Below are 14,163 nucleotides of genomic sequence, written 5' to 3'. Positions count from 1 at the left end.
GGCATACCTGATTTGAGCCAGGGTTAGACACCTTAATCCAAGGTAGGCCTATCTTAGTCTCCTAGCAATGTGAAGCTTGAATGGAAAGACAAAGAAATTAAGGGTCACTGGAGCTGAGCCATGCTAACAGCATCCTGAAGGTCACCAGCACAACTGGGTTCCTGCCTATTCTGAGTCTTAGCTGTTCAGCTGATTTTTTAAATTCTGTGTACTTCCTAGTGTATTTTTAAAATTCCTGCTTTGTTAAGTCAGCCATTGATAATTCCCAATACAACCAAAAGAACTTTAACTAATATACTGAGGCACACCTTATCCAACTCTTACACACCTTTTCTGATTCCCCTTTTGTTTTGTGTCCATTCCAGAATACTCTGCATTATGTAAAATGAGTGTGTAATCCCAGCACTTTGGGAGGCCGAGACGGGCGGATCACGAGGTCAGGAGATCGAGACCATCCTGGCGAACACAGTGAAACCCCGTCTCTACTAAAATACAAAAAACTAGCTGGGCGAGGTGGCGGGCGCCTGTAGTCCCAGCTACTCGGAGGCTGAGGCAGGAGAATGGCGTAAACCCGGGAGGCGGAGCTTGCAGTGAGCTGAGATCCGGCCACTGCACTCCAGCCTGGGCGACAGAGCAAGACTCCGTCTCAAAAAAAAAAAAAAAAAAAAAAAAATGAGTGTGTATTTGTCCATAATTTATTGTATTTTCAAACTGAAAACATAATTATAAGACAGAAATTATGAAATTAGAAATAAATTTGAAAATACAATAAATTATGGACAACCCGATTGTGAGGAGGATAATTTCAGAATGGCAAACTTTAAAATTCCAGATTCAGAAGTCTGTGAATTCTGCCATTTTCAAGCAATTATTTAAAATAATTGCTTGTCTATACAGTAGTTTAAAAATAGCAAGTCTATACAGTACAGTTTTAAAAACAATTATCTTGTCTGAATGTACACAGAATTATGAAAAAAAACATAATAATCTTGACTGGGCACAGTGGCTCATTTCTGTAATCCCAATACTTTGGGAAGCTGAAGCAGGAGGATCACTTGAGGCCAAGAGATCAAGACCAGCCTGGGCAACACAGTGAGACCCCATCTCTAAAAAACCCAGAAAATTAGCTGGGCGTGGTGGCAGTCACCTGTAGTCCTAGCTACTTGGGTGGCTGAGGTAGGAGGACTGCTTGAGCCTACGAGTTTGAGGCTGCAGTGAGCCACATTCGCACCACTGCACTCTGGCCTGGGTGACAGAGCAAGACACTTTCTCTAAAATATAATAATCATCATCATCATCATAACAGTTTTCAATAATCCTAAACCGGCAAATATCTAAGAACTTTAAAATGTTGTTCCATTTGTAATAACAGTAACAAAGTAAACAATCTGAAGTGCATTTGAAGGGGAAAAAAGTACATTTAGTGCATTCAGCTCTGCCACTAGTCAGTTGAACTTGGGCAGGTATTTTCAATCTTTGTGCTACAATTTCTTCATCTGTAAAAAGGAGGCAACAACAGTACTTACTAACAAGGTTGTTGTTAAGGATTAAATGAGTTAATAATATACTTGGAGCAGTCCCTGTAATATATTTTAATACTAAACACTCAACAAGTATTAGATATTCTTATCACCAACCAGAGAGGCAAAGCCATGCCTTAAAATACTTAAATATGATAAAGACTCAAACAGCTTATGTATATACAACATATTTTTTAGGTTCAATTATGAAGAGTTTTTACTTTTTAAAACCTACTAAAAACCTTCAAGTAGCTTTAAAATAGTCAGAATTTTAAATCCAGAACTTAATAATGATCCAGAATTTTTGTATCTTCAGCTGGTATACCTCTGCTTGTTTCCAAATGAACCCTGAAGACTAGTTAAAACATTTAGCTAAGGAATGTAAGTGAGAATATACACTTTACCAAAATATTCTTGTTAAATAACCTGCACAGCCACAACACCAAGGAGACATAATCAATCCAACCATAAAGTTAAAAACAGAAACCAAAGAGAAAAAATGCCATTTGCCTTTCGTTTTAAATTGCCAACTAAAGAGAAAGAGTCACTTCGATGTGAAAAAAATCATTTAGTTCCTCCGTTAACAAAATTTCAATTAAAGTACAAAGTGGACTTTGGTGCCTACTATGTGACAGGATCAAAAGTAATGATCAAGGAAGAAAATGTCCCCCCATTTGTGCAACTTCTAATATAGAAGGTGGAATCAGGCAATTATAATACATTAAAATAAGTGTTATCTGTAATAAGGTATGAAAAAACTAGAAGCCCCTAAACTATAAAACACTTAAAACACAGGAGAAAAGCTTCATGACACTGGAGTTAGCAATGATTTCTGAGATATAATACCAAATTTCAGGCAACAAAAGAAAAAGGAGATAATCAAAAATTTAAAACTTTTGTGCGTCAAAGGTCACTATCAACAGAATGAAAGGCAACCCACAGACTGGGAGAAAATATTTTGCAAATCATACATTTGATAAGGGATTGACATCCAAAATATGTAAAGAACTTCTGCAATTCAACAACAACAACAAAAACAAACACTCCAATTTAAAAATGGGCAAAGGAATTAAGGAGTTATTTCTTCAAAGAAGATACACAAATGGCCAATAAGTACACGAAAAGACGTTCAACATCACTTAATCAATAGGGAAATACAAATCAAAACCACAATGAGATAGATACCACCTTACATCCCTTAGAATGGCTACCACCTGAAAAAACAAAAAACCCAGAAACTAACAAGTGTTGGCGAGGATGTGGAGAAATTGGATTCTTGTGCACTCTTGGTGGGAATGTAAATGGTACAGTTGCTATAAAAAATAATACGGCAATTCCTCAAAAACGTAAACATAGAATAGCTATATGATCCAGCAATTCTACTTATGAGGATATACCCAAAAGAAATGAAAGCAAGAAACTCAGATAGATATTTGGACACTTGTGTTCACAGCAGCATTATTCACAATGACCAAAAGGTGGAAGCAATTCAAATGCCCATTGATGAATGAATGGATAAACAAAATGCAGCATGTAAATACAATGGAATTATTATTCAGCTTTAAAAAGTAATGAAATTCTGACACTGCAACATGAACCTTAAAGACATTATACAAAATGAAATAAAGTCAAAAGGACAAATACTGTGTGAGTTCACTTAGGTACTTAAAGTAGTTAAATTCATGGAGACAAAAAGAAGAATGGTGGTCACCCATGGCTGGGGTGAGAGGTGGAACGAAGAATTATTTTTTAGTGGGTACAGTTTCAGTCAAGGAAGATGAACTAGTTCTGAAGACAGATGGCAGTGATAGTTGCACAACAGGAATGTATTTAATGCCACAGAACCATACACTTAAAAATGGTTAAAATGGTAAATTTTATGTTATGTATATTTTACCACTACAAAAAAATAAAAATAAAAGACTGAGCCAGGAGGCAAAGTTGTTCCCAAATTCTTGTTTTGTGCAGGTGGCAGGCTATGGTGCCATTCATACTAGACAAGGAAACCCATGTCCATTCCATCTCCTATATTTTTATGATTTATTAATGCTTTTGTATGTAGCTGTAGTTCTATTCATTTTCATCATTATATAGTACTCCATTATACAGGCTGGGCATGGTGGCTCACACCTATAATCCCAGCACTCTGGGAAGCCAAGGTGGGAGAATCACTTGAGGCCAGGAGTTCGGGACCAGCCTGGCCAACATGGAGAAACACTGTCTCTACTACAAATACAAAAATTAGTCAGGTGGGGTGGTGCATGCCTGTAATCCCAGCTACTTGGGAAGCTGAGGCACAAGAATCTTTGAACCTGGAAGGCAGAGGCTGCAGTGAGCCAAGAGTGCAGCACTGCACTCCAGCCTAGGCAACAGAGCGAGACTGTCACCAAAAAAAAAAAAAAAAAAAAGGGTATTCCAGTATATAAATTAACCACAATCTATTTATCCATTCTACTAATAAAGGGCATCAGGATTATTTCAAACTTGTCATGATTATGAACACTGTGGCACACATATGGGTGAGTTTCTCTAGGCTATACACCTAGGAGCCAAAGTCTTAGAGCATGTGTATCTTCAAATGTAATAAAATGGTTGTACCAATTTATATTCCCATCATCAGAAATGAGACTTTTTTCCTTGCTTTACACCCACACCAACAATTAGTACTGTCAAGATGTTTTTGCCAGGCCAATCAATTTAACGTGTTATCACAATGTGATTTTACTTTGCATTTAACAAGTTACTAGTGTAAGCTTGAACATCTTTCACTACATTTATATTTGGATACCTTCATTTGAGAAGTGCCTATGCCAGTTTTCTGCCCACTTTTTTAGAGTTTTTTTTTTTTCCTCAATGAGTTCTTTATACACTCTACACTTGAGCCCTTTAACAATTATTCATGCTGCAAATATCTTCTCTACTCTGTGGTTTACCTTTTTCCTCTGTTAATAGTAATAAACCATTTGTTCCTCTTTTGATAACTAGAAGTTGCTAATTTTAAAGGAGTCAAATTTATCAATCTTTCCCTTTATATTAGAGCTTTATGTGACTTGGTTAAAATATTTCCTTACCTCATGGACATGAAGATGTTCGCCTAAATTATCTTCTTAAAGATGAAGAAATAATTTAAGATTTGGGTGATTATCTTCCTCCTGCCAAACACCTGACTGTTCTAGCAGTCTGGGACCAAGCTGAGGTTTTCTCAGATGATCTGCTTGCTAGACAATCCCTGGGTACAGTCGTTCTGGAGTCTCAGCCTGGAGGAGGGGGTGTTTCATCAGGATAGCCACTTTTGACAGGCCCTGGACTGCAACTCTTATCCCTTCAGCTCTGAAACTGCCAAAAGTGCACTTCTACTTCTCAGGTGCTTTTTCCTAATTGACAAATACTCCATTTCCCCCAGGACAGAAGCAGCTCTGTATAGCCTCTATATAATATATTTATTCTTAAACACAATGAAGATCCTTGACTACTTTTCCTTTAAAGGAAAGTACAGAATGCTACGAGAACCCATAGCAGAAGACCTTAATGGAAGTAAGAGGTGGATAGCTGGAAGGAAACAAGTAATGGTCAGAAAAAAATGTCTAAGAGCAGAAATGAAGGATGAGTATGAGAAGATATCTTGAGAGTCAGTGGCATCCTATGATGTGTTAACAGAGGATCTTGAATAGAGACGGTCCAGGGAACAGGAGAGAATGCTGATTCAGGAAACATAAAAGATAAGTAACGTGGTTCTACTGACCATTACATCAAATAAAAAGAAATACTTATCATTACCTGCAATCTGTACTGAGCCATCTTCTCCAAGAAGAATGTTTCCAGCTTTCACATCTCTTAAAAAAAAAAAAAGTTATGTATCAAAAAATACCTATTCTTTGAAGTAACATAATTTAAGCAATTGTTGACTTTATTCATGTAATACTAGCAATATTTAAATGTTCTATTTTATATTAAAGGATATTAAGACTAATAGTAAAATTTTAGTCACTGGTACTAGGAACCCAAACATTAAAAAGAAAGCTAGAAAGGTTCTTATCATAATATCTGGAAAACACAAGTGATTAAATATTCTTGATTGGGATAAAAGTGGCCAAAGAATGTGACCCTCGCCTAATTCTACATTTTGAAATATATTTTTTCTACACCCCAATGAATTATCAAATTTTTAAAATCATCAGTATGCAACTGAAAACAGGGAATAGGCCAGGCGCGGTGGCTCAAGCCTGTAATCCCAGCACTTTGGGAGGCCGAGATGGGCGGATCACGAGGTCAGGAGATCGAGACCATCCTGCCTAACACGGTGAAACCTCGTCTCTACTAAAAAAAAAATGCAAAAAACTAGCCGGGCGAGGTGGCGGGCGCCTGTAGTCCCAGCTACTCCGGAGGCTGAGGCAGGAGAATGGCATAAACCTGGGAGGCGGAGCTTGCAGTGAGCTGAGATCCGGCCACTGCACCCCAGCCCGGGAGACAGAGCAAGACTCCGTCTCAAAAAAAAAAAAAAAGAAAACAGGAATATTCTATGCCTGTAACAAAAAGATGGAAACTACTCAGGCATCTCTATAGTTTTAACTACTCATAACAAGTAATATATAAAAACATTCTTGTTTTGAAAACCTAAACACAACTAAAAAAGCCAAAATCCCTTTGACCATCATTCTCATATCTAAGTACTCTCTCCAAAGTTTTCAACTGTTATCAGTCTGGTTAACAGAATATATACCGATGACATATCTGGGCTTTTCTCCCAATGTAAACAATATTATCCTATCCATTCAAATCTACAACTTAGTTTTTTTTTTTTTTTTTCAGCAAAAACAAGTTTTTGGCAAAATTTAAAATCCCCAAATCCTAAGAGTAGCAAAACCATCTCTTCATAACCTAGGAACTCTCACAATTTACAGGGAAAGTACAAGAGGGTTCTACTGCAGCATTATTTGGAATAAAAAACAAAAACTAGTAACAGCCAACAACAGTAGAAAGGTTAAATTAATTCTATTACATCCATGGAATAATGTCAATCAACATGTTGTGACATGAAATGCTAACATACATTATTAAATGAACAAATCAAAGAGACCAGTGCATTTTATACAACACCATTAATGCTGCACAAACACACCCCTTTCCCTTGCCAAATGGAATTTTGTGGAGATTAATGGAATTGAAGTCTAGGGAACAGTATTTGAATAACTTGTGGGAATACAGTCATTTTGTAATTAAAAGTAAACGTAATCAAACAAGCAAAAGAAAGGCAGCCCTTGAAGCTACACAAGAAAAGCAAGGCCTGCTCATGGAAGAATGTCTTGTCATGAAAAGGAGCCAGTGAAAAGCACAGCACTTTATCCTATTCCTGTCCCTGTTTTCCTCCATGTTTAGATATAACCATTCCTTGGCAAACAATGAATAAGAGTTTCACAACTGTGTGCAGAAGCAGCATCATACCACAGTATACAATGCCTTTCCTGAATAAACACTGAAGTATAAGGAAAACATGTTACTGAATATTCTGTACTGCTTATAAACCCAAGCAATTTATAGGTAGTTCTCCCAGAGGCTGACTAAGCAGAGTGCAGGCCAGTCTGTTTTAGTCCATGAATCTAGTCTCAGATTCTAATCACTACAAACAGGAGAGAATAGAGGACATTCTCTTTCCTCTGTGACAAAGATCATCCAACTGAGTCAACCACTAACTTCCAGTTCCCTTTTCTGAGCTCACCTAAAACCCAATGGGGGAAGAAAAGTATAGTTTAGTCACTCCCTCCTCTGTGTTTTTGCAGAAGGCCATACTATAACGTTAGCAAGGTGTATTATATGATCATATTTCTAGGTCTGTCTCCCTTTCGTATTTCACCACGAGCTAGATCTGGGCCTGTATCTTAATATACTACTATAGTCACCTGTACTTATTTAGCATTATTATTAGTACATAGGTGGCATTATTCAAATAGGAGGAGCTATTCTTCAAATAGATTTAAATAACTATTTAAATTTGTAACAAATATTATATAACCATTGAGGAGATGACCTGCCTCAAATCCTCTTCTGGGGGGAAAAAAAAAAAGTAGTGTATAAAATAAAAAAGAAAAAATGCCAACCAAACACTAAAAAATACTAGACTATTCCCTCCCTGCTTTCCCAATCCCCACTCCCCACCTCCTAACTCTGTTCCAAACATTAGGGTTATAAACGAATACGTTACGGTAAAAAATGGGAACAATCTAATTTTCCGTCAAAAGGAGACCAGTTATACATCTAAACTATAAATTACTATGAATACTAATGAACATACATGTTGACATGGAACTATCTCCAAATACATTATTAAGTGAAAAATGAATGCTAAATATAGTATGTGGCCATTTGTATTTTCTTTTTTTTTTTTTTTTTTTGAGACGGAGTCTCGCTCTGTCGCCCGGACTGGAGTGCAGTGGCCGGATCTCAGCTCACTGCAAGCTCCGCCTCCCGGGTTCACGCCATTCTCCTGCCTCAGCCTCCCGAGTAGCTGGGACTACAGGCGCCGCCACCTCGCCCGGCTAGTTTTTTGTATTTTATTTTTAGTAGAGACGGGGTTTCACAGTGTTAGCCAGGATGGTCTCGATCTCCTGACCTCGTGATCCGCCCGTCTCGGCCTCCCAAAGTGCTGGGATTACAGGCTTGAGCCATCGCGCCCGGCCTGTATTTTCTTTAAAAGAAAAACATGACACAGAGACATACATTATGTTTATATTGACAGAAAATATCTCTCAAAGGAGTCACAAGAAAATGGCAACAAGTGATTCCCTTTGGACCAGGGTACTGTGGATTCATAAAAGGAAGAAGACTTAATAGTTTATGTTTGAGGACAGTTTCAGATTTACATAAAAGTTGAGATGCTAGTGCATAGGAGTTCCTACACACCTCACACTTAGTTTCCCTTATTATTAACATCTCATATTAGTATAGTACTTTTGCTACAATAAATGAACCAGTATTCATATATCATGATTAGATAAAGTCCACAGTTTACTCAGATTTCTTTACTTTTTACCTAATGTCCTTTTTGGTCCCAGGATCCTGCCCAGGATACCATACTATATTATATTCAGTGGCCATGTCTCCTTAGGCTCCTTTTGGTTGTGAGTTTTTCACATTTTCTTTGCTTTTGAGAATCTTGACAGTTTGGAGGAGTAATGGTCAAGTATTTTGTAGAATGCCCCTCTACTGGAATGTATACAATGTTTTTCTCATGGTTAGATTGGTGTCAGGGGATTTTGTAAGGAAAACCATAAAAGGTGCCATTTTCATCACATCGTAGGAAAGGTATATTGTATCAATATAATTTAACATCAGTGATGCTGAGAAGACTTATTTTGTACCATACACCATTTTGTGCTGTTTGAATTTTTAAACCCATATATACATATTACTCACTCAAATCATGTTTTACAAGTTTTAGTCTTTCGTAAATGAAGAGACAATAATCCATTTTCAGCAGAGCCTAAAATTCGAGTGACTACTTTTCCTGATCAATTCCCCAGATAATCAATCCATGTTTCCTTTTGAAACCAAAAGTGTAATCTGTAGAACAGCTTCCAGGAGTAAAAGCAGAATAGCACAATTTACTGGACAATAAAAAACACCACAGCCTGCCATCAAACAGGACAACTAACCTTTCAAGGAAAAGATTTGTAACTAAATATCTGGAAATCAATATAGTCCCCAGTTAAAGAACTTTTTTACTCGGCCACAAAGAGTATCAAGCAAACCAGCAGCTCCAAAAGCTAAATCCTCCATCCACTCTTAAGTAGCAAGAAAAGTTTTGCTTTTTACTGCTTAATGTCATTTCTCACATGTCACTGTTGCCCCAAAGTTACACATTCCTTCTAAAATTAAAAGGAATATCGTAGACATGCTTGACTTTTCATTGATACAGAACACAAGTTTCTGCCCATAACATTTTTATTACTCATCAATAGGCACCATTTATGGAAAACTTGAAAAAGGTCAAGCAAAGCAATGAATCAAAACCAAAGCTGTAAACACACTACATTTAAGCATCTTAAACTGACAAAATATCCAACATTTCTGTTACAACCAGCCTCTCTAACGGGAAAAATATTTGGGTAGACACAGAGAGAAAAGTCTGATTTAGAGACCTATTCATCCTACTCAAAACCTCTAAAGCCTAGAAGTCAAAGAGAAAACACAGCAGAGATAGAGGAAAATTACTTTACCTAATCCACTAGGGCTGACATACAAATCCACCTGAAATCACAAGTGGACTTTGAAGATATGAGAAGTAGCAAGACATACTAAAAATATCTGCCTCTGCTTCCCAATACAACAACTTTCTCCTAAGCCTAGGTCTCAGTGTATTACAGAGCTGGTTACCGCTAAAGTTTAAGTAATGGTCTCAGCCTTGGCTGCACATTAGAATTACCTAGGTAACTTTTAAAAGTCCCAATGCCAAGGCCTCACTCCAAACCAATTAAATAAATTTCTGGCAGTGGACCCAGGTATCAATACTTCTTAAAGTTTCCCATATTCCAATATGCAGCCCGGGTTGAAAGTCTATGATTTAAAGTATCAGAGAATTCCCATTCCAGCTAAATGGCAAACTGTGCATTGGAAAACAAACTTTCATCACTACTATACAGGCCCTTGTCCCAAAACACACTCTTCCCTAGCTACAAGCACAAAGAGATGCTAGATAAATTAGGGGAAAAATACCACACAGCTAGACGCAAAGTAAAGAAAAAATTATCAAGGTTCAGAAATGAAAGAGACACTTAAGAGGCAGAGCAGTAGGTAAGCCCTGGGAGACAGAACAGCGAAACCGGCCAAATGGCTAGGGGCTCAGGTTTTCAAATCCACAGGTAATAGAAAACATGGCACTGGGCCGATATAAGGTTAGGAGCTAAAACTGAAACCCCCTAATAAAACCAAGAGCCTCGAAAGATTAGGCCACAATGAAAGATATGCTTACCAAAGGTTAGACTAAGTATAGCTATAGTAAAATAAGATCTTAATTATCTTTATAAAACATTTAAGACCTAATTGTCTTTACAACAAATAAGATCTAATTATCTTTAAAACAAAAACATTTCTAGGAGTAAAAAAGGTCATTTTATAGGAGTAAAAAGGTCACTTTATAGGAGTAAAAATGTCATTTTATAGGAACAAAAGGAATAATTCACCAGGAAAATAACAATCCTGAACCTGTATGTACCTACAACATCTATCACAGTGTTCAAAAGGAGTCATTATAGCGGTTCCTGGGACCCTGCCACAGATAGCTGGACAAGTTCCAATGCAACCTGATACTTAGAGCCCTGCTCAAAGGATGCTGATTTACAGGTTAGCTGACATGAAGGACCAGACAGAATGCCCAAGTGAGGTACATACTGTCTAATGCCCAACGAGTCCAAATAGAGTGCTAGGCCTCCTTTTCGGTGGCGTGGTGAGGGTAGCAGAGGGTCAAAGAGACAGCAGTTTTTCCTCAACTGTCAAAGGGACTAAACATTGTGAATCTGTCCAAATAGTCTCATGAAAGTTTATTTGGCAAGCAGGCCTTTGAATTTTGTTGCATCTAACAACTACCCCTGCTGGCAGAGGTGTAATAACAGTGCAAGTCAGGGCCACTACCTTGCTAATAAACAGGACATCAAGAGATCATCTATACAGGAAAAGCTTTGGACATCAGAAGGTAAAGGAATTTTAGGATGTAATCTTATCCAGTTCAGTATGTAAGGAGCTTGTCACTTCTGTCTTCACAACAGGAAAAAAGTCTGAAAATCAACAATTCTTCTTAGATACATCAGAGACTGAGGTCACAGGGCAAACTCCTGCCTCCAAAAATGTAGACAGGAAGATAGACTTACAGTTTAATGGAGCAGATGCCCAGCAGCAGAAGACTATTGCTGGAGTCAATACTGGGGTATAAAAACTTAAACTGTAACTGACAAATGCCTGGAGGCTCAGTGTGGACCAGTTTGAGAGTTAAAAACCCCAAGGGGACCCAGTCTAAGGGAGACTCACACACTTGGATGGGTTGGATGAGCTTTACCTCCTACAGCCCCACAAGGCTCTCGGGGTATACAGGAGAAAATTCCCCTAATTTCCCACAGGAGAAAGAACTAAGTAACTAATTTGAAATATGCCCTGAGCATTCTATTCTCCTTAACGAAAACCTATCCTCAAGGGAAACTATTTTATCAGGGCTTAATCACCTTGGTTTTACCAGAACTTAACCCATCTATGGGAAGGGAGATACCCAGTCTCAGTCCCATCAAGCCTTCCTGTCTCACCTTGAGGGGGAACTGAGAAGCACTTGTGCAGGTGACAGCCCAGGAGCAGAGGCTCACTAAAAACAGTGAGCTGGGTAGGGGAGACAAAAATCTTGACAGAAGTCAGAGGAAAAAGAACACCTTACCTATAGAGGAACAAAGGTATGAATTAACATCCCACATCTCAGAAACCATGCAATCAAACAGAGTGGAGTGAACTGTTTAAAGTGTCAAGAGAAAAAAAAAAAACCTAGAATTCTGTATCCAGAAAAACTATCCTTCAAAAGTAAAGAAGTAGGCCGGGCGCGGTGGCTCAAGCCTGTAATCCCAGCACTTTGGGAGGCCGAGATGGGCGGATCACGAGGTCAGGAGATCGAGACCATCCTGGCTAACATGGTGAAACCTCGTCTCTACTAAAAAATACAAAAACTAGCCGGGCGCGTTGGCGGGCGCCTGTAGTCCCAGCTACTTGGGAGGCTGAGGCAGGAGAATGGCGTGAACCCGGGAGGCGGAGCTTGCAGTGAGCTGAGATCCGGCCACTGCACTCCAGCCTGGGTGACAGAGCGAGACTCCGTCTCAAAAAAAAAAAAAAAAAAAAAAAAAAAGTAAAGAAGTACTTCTCTCAGACAAATAAAAACTGAGGGACTTTGCAGTGGGCAGAACTGCCTTGCAAGAAATGTTAAAAGAACTTCTTGAGAGAGAAGATAAAACTTGGATCCACATGAACAATGGAAGAGCATTACAGAAAGAATAAATGAAAATAAAATGAAATCTTTTATTTCTCTTATTCTTAATTGATCTAACAGTCAACAATTTCTTCAAAATAATAACAGCAACAATGTATATAATGATTACAGCTTGTGTATAAGTGAAATAAATGACAATATTTTAAGGGAGGAATTAGGAATATTCTGTTATAAAGCACTTGTGGTACCCATGAAGGGACAGAGTGCTATTTGAAAGTGGACTTAGATTTCCTGTAAAATGTATACTGTACAGGGCAACTACTAAAAAAGGTTTTTTAAAAAGTATAATTGGGCCGGGCGCGGTGGCTCACGCCTGTAATCCCAGGACTTTGGGAGGCCCAGACGGGCAGATCACGAGGTCGGGAGATTGAGACCACCCTGGCTAACACCGTGAAACCCCGCTCTACCAAAAACACAAAAATTGGCCGGGCGCGGTGGCTCAAGCCTGTAATCCCAGCACTTTGGGAGGCTGAGACGGGCGGATCACGAGGTCAGGAGATCGAGACCATCCTGGCTAACACGGTGAAACCCCGTCTCTATTAAAAATTACAAAAAACTAGCCGGGTGAGGTGGCGGGCGCCTGTAGTCCCAGCTACTCGGGAGGCTGAGGCAGGAGAATGGCGTAAACCCGGGAGGCGGAGCTTGCAGTGAGCTGAGATCCGGCCACTGTACTCCAGCCGGCGCGACAGAGCGAGACTCCGTCTCAAAACAAAAACAAAAACAAAAAAAAATACAAAAATTAGCCAGGTGCGGTGGCGGGTGCCTGTAGTCCCAGCTACTCGGGAGGCTGAGGCAGGAGAATGGCGTGAATCCCGGAGGCGGAGCTTGCAGTGAATGGAGATCGCGCCACTGCACTCCAGCCTGGGCGACAGAGCGAGACTCCGTCTCAAAAAAAAAAAAGTATAATTGAGGCCAGGCACGGTGGCTCATGCCTGTAATCCCAGCACTTTGGAAGGCCCAGGCAGGCAGTTCACGAGGTCAGGAGATCGAGACCATTCTGGCTAACATGGTGAAACCCCGCCTCTACTAAAAACACACACAAAAAATTAGCCGGGCGTCGTAGCGGGCGCCTGTAGTCCCAGCTACTCAGGAGGCTGAGGCAGGAGAACGGCATGAATCTGGGAGGCGGAGCTTGCAGTGAGCCGAGATCGCGCCACTGCACTCCAGCCTGGGCGACAGAGCGAGACTCTGTGTCTCAAAAAAAAGAAAAAGTATAATTGATAACCTAAGAGAGGAAAGGAAATGGAATCATATGAAATGCTCAATTGAAACCAAAGAGGCCAGATGTGGCAGTTCATGCCTGTAATCCCAGCACTTTGGAAGGCTGAGGCAGAAGGACTGCGTGAACCCAGGAGTTTGAGACCAGCCTAGGCAACATTAGAATCACCTGGGGAACTTTTAAAAAGGTCCCAATGCCAGAGCGTAGGACCCTGTCTCTACAAAAATAAAAAACAATAGCCAGCCATAATAGTGAGCGCCTGTGGGCCAGCTATTTGGGAGTCTGAGGCAGGAGAATGACTTGAGCCCAAGAGGTCAAGGCTGCAGTGAGCCCTGTTCATGCTGCTGCACTCCAGCCTGAGTGACACAGTGAGCCCCTGTCAATCAATCAATCAATAACCAAATAAGGCAAAA

The 14,163-nt window shown here is 39.6% G+C and overlaps 1 protein-coding gene across 3 annotated transcripts in view; it reads right to left on the bottom strand.

The window, feature by feature from the left end:
- OXSR1 (oxidative stress responsive kinase 1) overlaps nt 1–14,163 on the bottom strand; it is a 94,407-nt gene that overhangs the window by 35,479 nt on the left and 44,765 nt on the right. For all 3 annotated transcript variants that reach the window (XM_033212049.1, XM_033212048.1, XM_033212050.1), the window contains one exon: nt 5,298–5,353. In XM_033212049.1, coding sequence (XP_033067940.1) covers nt 5,298–5,353 — 56 coding nt within the window. The remainder of the gene's footprint in view (nt 1–5,297; nt 5,354–14,163) is intronic.

This window comes from Trachypithecus francoisi, unplaced genomic scaffold, assembly GCF_009764315.1.
Source record: "Trachypithecus francoisi isolate TF-2019V2 unplaced genomic scaffold, Tfra_2.0 Lachesis_group0, whole genome shotgun sequence".
Taxonomy (NCBI): domain Eukaryota; kingdom Metazoa; phylum Chordata; class Mammalia; order Primates; family Cercopithecidae; genus Trachypithecus; species Trachypithecus francoisi.
This window is presented reverse-complemented; position numbering and strand designations above follow the sequence as displayed.